This window comes from Mytilus trossulus, chromosome 14 (genome assembly GCF_036588685.1).
Source record: "Mytilus trossulus isolate FHL-02 chromosome 14, PNRI_Mtr1.1.1.hap1, whole genome shotgun sequence".
NCBI lineage: Eukaryota > Metazoa > Mollusca > Bivalvia > Mytilida > Mytilidae > Mytilus > Mytilus trossulus.
In genome coordinates this window covers 40672780-40680802 of record NC_086386.1, presented here as the reverse complement: position 1 = coordinate 40680802, position 8023 = coordinate 40672780, and the positions used below count along the sequence as shown (strand labels likewise).

General features: G+C 32.1%; 1 protein-coding gene across 2 annotated transcripts; it reads right to left on the bottom strand.

The window, feature by feature from the left end:
• Positions 1–924: 924 nt before the first annotated feature.
• On the bottom strand, positions 925–7650 carry LOC134696448 (uncharacterized). 2 transcript variants are annotated; one of them, XM_063558263.1, is made up of 4 exons: positions 7088–7565; positions 5173–5235; positions 2132–2219; positions 934–1571 (listed from the first exon to the last, which is right to left on the bottom strand). In XM_063558263.1, exons 1-4 carry the CDS (start codon positions 7193–7195, stop codon positions 1492–1494), a joined length of 339 nt encoding a protein of 112 aa, XP_063414333.1. In that variant the 5' UTR covers positions 7196–7565; the 3' UTR covers positions 934–1491. The 2 variants fall into 2 exon arrangements, with proteins under 2 accessions (XP_063414334.1, XP_063414333.1); XM_063558264.1 differs by lacking the exon at positions 5173–5235 and having other exon boundaries at positions 925–1571; positions 7088–7650.
• Positions 7651–8023: the final 373 nt, after the last annotated feature.

The window sequence follows — 8023 nt, the reverse complement described above, 5'->3', positions numbered from 1 at the left end:
ACATACACATATAAAACCAATAACATTAGAATGGGGAAATATCCCCACATTCGCATTTACAACCAAAAACATCAGAATGCAGAAATCCCCACGATAAGATAATTAATAAGAAAATACAAGCTTTAATATTGCTGACCATCAAATGGGGAAATTTCCCCATAATCTCATTATGTTCAAATCATAGAAATATTGTTGACTATCAATTTGGGAAATTTCCCCATAATCTCATCATGTTCATATTAGATATTGTTGACTGCAAATTGGGGTAATTTCCCCATAATCTCATCATGTTCATATTATATATTGTTGACTACAAATTGGGGAAATTTCCTCATAATCTCATAAGATTCAAATTTACGGCAAATCAAATAATTGTTTGTACTAAAACTGTCATCCCAAGTCGTGAAATTTAGACAGTGTTTAGACATTTGACTTCTTATGAAACAAATGTGTACAAATGAGACAACTCTCCATCCAGGTCCAAATTTGTACACACAACAACATTATAGGTATAAAAAAGGTCTTCAACACGGAGCCTTGGCTCCTACCGAACAGCAAGCTATAAAGGGCCCAAAATGACTAGCGCAAAACCATTAAAACGGGAAGACCAATGGTCTAATCTATATCAAAAACGAGAAACGAGAAACACTTATGAACCACATCAACAAACGACATCTACTGAACATCAGATTCCTGACAAAATGTTTGAATATGTTGTTGTTATCCGTATAAAGAAGGCAGAATGATTTGAATACAGATTGCTTTAAAACACGAGGAGCTTATGTTAAATCGTCATCATTAGGAACAAACCTCCTTAAAAGAGAAACAAATGATACCAGAAGAAAATTCAAACTCATAAGTCGAAAATAATCGGACAATGCAATGTTTGTAAGTACATCATCATAAATTTTTATATGCTAAGATTGTGTTTACTAATGACTATAAAAAGTGCTCTATGACACATTGTTACATGTTTTAATATTGCAACTATATTGAACAGCTTTATGTGCATAATATTTAAACACACTTGGCGATTTATAACTTATTCTATGCACATCTATCTATTGTTGATGATTTTTGCATACTTTTTCATCTATTTATTTTCGTCATTGATGTTGTCTCATTGATGGTGTGATAATTACTTCTTATTCTACATACAGTTTGTCATATTAAATTACAAGCACATTCAGACCAAACAAGCTTATTCTGTGAATGTTTGTTTTTTTTCATTAAGATATCATGATAATGTCCCAATATAAATTAAACAATATATATAACCTTGTTCATTCTTGTATACATGTATAGATGTATAGTATCATTTGACTGATGTGAAATGTATTTTGTTCAAGGTCAAGGAAATACAGCTTCCTTGTGTTGTTGGTATTGTTTATTATATCCCGTTTTGAGAACATTATCAGATGACTTGTGAGTTTCTTGTAAGTTCATATATATATGAAAGTATTTTGTTCAACAAAACACCTTCAGCTGAATTCATCTCGATGTCTTTTTTCGTAGATTCTGTAGACTTAACGCTCTTACTAAGTTGCCGTCTGCAAATACGACTTTGTAACCTGTAAAATAGAGACTATCCAATCAAGGGGACAGAAAACCAAACACATATTAAGCATATTAAAATAAATCAAATATATCTTCATCTTTCCTTTCATACGATGTTTCCCTTGACTTTATCGAAATGTTGAATCCTTAGTGAGTCTTTTTACTTCGAATGCTATGTACATTGTTTCTGTTGATTAGACATGTGATGCTCTGTGTTCTCTCCAGATATGCCAATTTTCTCAGCCAATAAATGCAAACGGTCATTTTTAAATTAGACCGCTATTCGTTTTCCTGTTTGAATTGTTTTACACTAGTGATAGTTATAGCTTACTGCTCAGTGTGAGCCAAAGATCCGTGTTGAAGGCCGTACCTTGACCTATAATGGTTTACTTTTATAAATTGTTACATGGATGGAGACTTGTCTCATTGGCACACATACCACATCTTCATATGTCTATGATATAGCCTAGGGTGCACAATGTGGCCTTAAACAACAAAAAAAATACCTGACTATCAATCAATTCATTAATTATCGTTCTTTTGTAATCTCTCTTTAATTTATATCATGGTTTACCTGATTTAGTTTTTTCTAAGACTGTTGCATTATACCATTTCTTTTCCGGTTTCCAGAAGCGTATTACTTTTTCGTTCGCTCCGAAATCCTGAGAAAAAATTTAAAACAATGTTATCATCTTAAGAATTTCACCTCTGTTTGAATGCTGCTTTTAATTTTATTGAAATATTATGTTTAAACTAGATAGGTATACAAAGATGTGGTATGATTTCTAGTGACACTATCACATAGACGTAAATTGATTTGGATGCAAGCAGCTAAATTTTACTGTACAATATTCAACAATAAGCAATCATATTCCGTAGTGTAAGCTTAAACTAGAGGCTTTAAAGAGCCTGTGTCGCTCACCTTGGTCTATGTTAATATTAAACATTGTACACAGATGGATTCATGACAAAATTGTGTTTTGGTGATGGTGATGGGTTTGTAGATCTCACTTTACTTGTTTGCTGCTTACAATTATCTCTATTTATAACAGTATTTTCTGTGGAAAATGTTAGTGAAAATCTACAAATTTTGTGAAAATTGTTAAAAATTGACTTTGAAGGGCAATAACTCCTTAGGGGGTCTATTGACTATTTTGTTCATGTTGACTTTTTTTTAGTTCTTACTTTGCTGTACATTATTGCTGTTTACAGTTTATCTCTATCTATAATAATATTTAAGATAATAACAAAAAAACAGCAAAATGTCCTCAAATTACCAATTCAGGGGCAGCAACCTAACAACCGATAATCAAATTCATCTGAAAATTCCAGGGAAGATAGATCTTGACCTGATCAACAATTAAACGTCCTGTCAGATTTGCTCTAAATGCTTTGGTTTTTGAGTTATAAGCCAAAAAACTGCATTTTACCCCGATGTTCTATTTTTAGCCATGGCGGCCATCTTGGTTGGTTGGCCGAGTTACTGAAAACAATTTTTAAACTAGATACCCCAATGACGATTGTGGCCAAGTTTCAATTAATTTGGCCCAGTAGTTTCATCAGAGAAGATTTTTCTAAAAGATTACCAAGATTTACGAAAAATGGTTAAAAATTGACTATAAAGGGCAATAACTCAAGTGGTCAACTGACCAATTTGGTCATGTTGACTTATTTGTAAATCGTACTTTGCTGAACATTATTGTTGTTTACAGTTTATCTCTATCTATAATAATATTCAAGATAATAACTAAAAACAGCAAAATTTCCTTAAAATTACCAATTCAGGGGCAGCAACCTAACAACCGATAATCAAATTCATCTGAAAAATCCAGGGAAGATAGATCTTGACCTGATCAACAATTAAACGTCCTGTCAGATTTGCTCTAAATGCTTTGGTTTTTGAGTTATAAGCCAAAAAACTGCATTTTACCCCGATGTTCTATTTTTAGCCATGGCGGCCATCTTGGTTGGTTGGCCGAGTTACTGAACACAATTTTTAAACTAGATACCCCAATGACGATTGTGGCCAAGTTTCAATTAATTTGGCCCAGTAGTTTCATCAGAGAAGATTTTTCTAAAAGATTACCAAGATTTACGAAAAATGGTCAAAAATTGACTATAAAGGGCAATAACTCCTAAAGTGGTCAACTGACCAATTTGGTCATGTTGACTTATTTGTAAATCGTACTTTGTTGAACATTATTGCTGTTTACAGTTTATCTCTATCTATAATAATATTCAAGATAATAACTAAAAACAGCAAAATTTCCTTAAAATTACCAATTCAGGGGCAGCAACCTAACAACGGAATGTCAGATTCATCTGAAAATTTCAGGGCAGATAGATCTTAACCTGATAAACAATTTTACTCATGTAGATTTGCTCTAAATGCTTTGGTTTTTGAGTTATAAGCCAAAAACTGCATTTTACCCCTATGTTCTATTTTTAGCCATGGCGGCCATCTTGGTTGGTTGGCCGGGTCACCGGACACAATTTTTAAACTAGATACCCCAATGATGATTATGGCAAAGTTTGATTTTATTTGGCCAAGTAGTTTCAAAGGAGAATTTTTTTGTAAAAGTTAACGACGACAGGTGAGCTAAAAATACGATTTAACATAATGTCTAACAAGAATGTGTCCATAGTACACGGATGCCCCACTCGCACTATCATTTTCTATGTTCAGTGGACCGTAAAATTGTGGTCGAAACTTTAATTTGGAATACAAATTAGAAAGATTATGTCATAGGGAACGTGTGTACTAAGTTTCAAGTTGATGTAACTTTAACTTCTTCAAAAACTACCTTGACCAAAAACTTTAACCTGAACTTCGCACTATCATTTTTTATGTTCAGTGGACCATGACATTGGGGCCAAAACTATAATTTGGCATTAAAATTAGAAAGATCATATCTTGGGGAACATGTGTATTAAGTTTCAAGTTGATTGGACTTCAACTTCTTCAAAAACTACCTTAATTGACCAAAAACATTAACCTGAAGCGAATGACCGCACGAACGAATGAACGAACGGACGAACGGAGGCACAGACCAGAAAACATAATGCCCCTCTTCTATTGTAGGTGGAGTATAAAAATTTAAACGTGAATATCAACGACCGATAAATAGAAATGAAATCATAGATCACAAACAGCAGCCAAAACCACCACTAAATTACTGATTTCGGACACACACATAACATGAACAAATGTGGTCCAATTTAACGTGAAGTAAAACGCAAACAAATATTTCAATTAAGTGTGAAATCGTTCCAGCAATGACACATGGCTGGAAATAACTTTTAGATTATTTTTGAAGTTCACAAAAAATGCAAATGTATCATGATGTTCAGGGGTTTACACCCCCTCCCCACCTTTTCCGCGAACTGGATCCCGACCGGTTTTCGAAAAAAGCTGAATTGTTACACAACGTGAAAATCTGAACTTAAAAAAATAATATAAATATATGTTTTCTTTTGGGTGCTCGTTGATATTTTGCGGAGAAGACAGAACTATAACGGTTGATAGCTTAAAACTACATTGCATACACATATTATAGATTTCACTGATTCACTTTGCCAAAGGCATTACAATCAAATCAAATATTATGAACATACCTCCAAGTTCTTGATCATGATATCTTTTTCTGCTATAGTTTTCTCATTCCGTTTACAAGATTTCTAAATAAAAAAAGTAATCCCATATATCAATATAAAATTAGAGATGTGGTATGATTGTCAATGAAACGACTCTCCACAAGAGACCAAAATGACGCAGAAATTAACATCTATAGGTCACCGTAGGGCCTTCAAGTTCGTAATAGAGGTAACGGTTCTAAGATATTTTGTTTAAGGCAATATAATTATAAGATATTGATTACGATGAGTATCATCATTCAATTTTCGAAAAATTATGGCACTAGGAAAAAGATATCGTCTTGCAATTGATAGATTTTGGTATTGTTTTCTGTTTTTCTGTTATTGAATAATTTAATAAACATTTTTTGTTATTAACAGTTTAAACATTTAAGCAATTTTTAAAACTATAAAGACGTGAATTGGTGATCAAACGGTGTATTTCTTTTCATAAGGCATGCATCGGCTTTCTGTTACGATTAAACATGATTAAAAATACTTTGGCCGTGAACACTACTAGACTCTTATTTAATTATTTTGTTTCTGGCACTAAGGGTATCACATGCAACACTTTAACCCTTTCATTTTCATATAAGTTCATATATAGCTATACGTGTCAACATAGACTGGTTTATATATTTTTTAGGGAACTAATTAATGGTTACTTCTTTCTCTATGGTCTCAATAAATAGATAGTGCTGTAGCGATTCGGCTTGGTCATTTTTTTGCTTTTCTAACAAGATGATATCGGAAGCCTGAGGAAATAAAATATAGGGACAAATTTTGTATTTTCACATTAAGCATGTTTAATCTAATTCTACTCTTTAAATCTGTAAAAGGGCGAGGTCATACAAACAAGAAATATGTCCTCAAAAGATATTATTTATAGTGAGCTTCATGGACAACCGTATCTTTGTTATACTCAGTAGTTCAGTTATTTGTCTACATCTTTAACCGTATAGGAAGAGTCAATACAAGTCATATGTTGTCAAATAAATATTCATTTATCATGTTTATGTCAGGATGGACAATGATGGAATGAACCTCTCTATGAAATCCTTGATTACTTTTAGTTTCAATCTTAACCTGACAATATACGCTTTTAATATAGAATAATACCGTGGCGTCACACATCAGCGTATAGCTCCGACGTGCATTTAGCTTAAGAGAAGGCTCAGTGCAATAATAAAATCCTGCACCTAGAGTTTTGCTTTCTATATTTAAATAATAGTGCGGTTTTGGCTGCATCTTTTGAATGTCGCCGGAAAAATAGAAAATAATTTTATGCTCAAGGAAGCGGAAGCCAATTTCCCCCGTAAAACACGTTTTTCTGTACATATACATGTATTCAATTGTGAGGGTTTTTCTAAAATTTGTATCCAATGTGATTGTTACTCTTAATCGAAGATTTCATTCTTATTCATTTATGAAGCATTGGAATGTGACAGTTTTGTACAAGTAATTTCAACTACAAGTTTTAATATCATTGCATTGCAACATAATTTATGCTTGCTCAATATCAGTTTATCTTTATTTATAATTGTTTTAAAATTATTCTTATTTTCGTTTATCCTGATAAATCTAAAATGATGAAACTGTTATTTCATTTAACTAAAAATGTAAATTAGTAATAATTTTGATTATTTTTTGTTGACAATGCACATTTCCGTAGTACTTTTTTTTTATAGAGAAAATATTTAAATTAATTCTTTACAAATGACCGGCAAAATAACGTATTTACTGTTTTGCTGGATCTAACTTAAAACCCCGTATATATATGCTATTATGTCGGCTTTATTTCGACATTTTAACCAAGGCTGATCAATTGCATATTTTATTATTTTGCCGACGCCTGAAAATAAGCCAATGCCTTAAAAAAAAATTATAAAACAATTACCTCGATCTTCTTATACTGCAAGGAGCTTTTAGCATACTCAATTTGTTCTTCAAAATCTTCAATCCCTTGGATATTCAGTTTGCCATTATCAATTTTCCAATTCACCATTGTTGTAACGGAGGTATATGTCGAAAACGAGCAGTTTGTTTGTTAGATGATTGATTCCAATATGATATAAAGATAAATATATATACTAATGTGGTTGATGCACGTGACAGATGGACAAACATGTCAAATATTATTCTTGATCATTCACACGGTTTTTCCCCACAGGTGGTATTAACAAGATCCGATGCATGTTTCTAGCAAGATCCTTTGTGTAATCATACACTGATAAATGTATCCGTGTCATCGATATAAAATAAACATTTAAGAAACAAACACTGTTTTGTTTTATAAGTTTCTTAGTAGGATTGGATAAATGCTATGTTAGTAACTCAGAAATTACAGTATTTAGACTACATCTAAAGTGCTTGTTGTCACTAGTACTAAGGTTCTTAAGGTCTCATCATTATATATTTTGATAGATGCATGTATAAGAAAAACATTAAAACGCTTTGACTGTCTTGCAATTTCCGATATTTCAATTTGAACATTGCTACCTGCTTTAAAATAACAAATTTCAATTAAAATCAATATTGCACCATTTAACTTTTAAATGCATTTTTTTTAATATTTGGGTAAACAAATGGTTTGTCCAGAAGTTTTTTCTATCAAAAGATGCCATTTTATCCGAGCACTAAGTATACCACAATTTATTAAAATGAGCAGCCACAACAACAAATCATCTGTTTCTATCACAGTTTCATAGTTTTGTCATTTCTTTACGGATGCTTACTTTGCTGTTTGTAAACTGCATTACATCTTTTAACAGACGTCCCAAACAGGATTTTTTTTTAAACAAAAATTAAAATGTAAAATGTAAAGCTATAAACT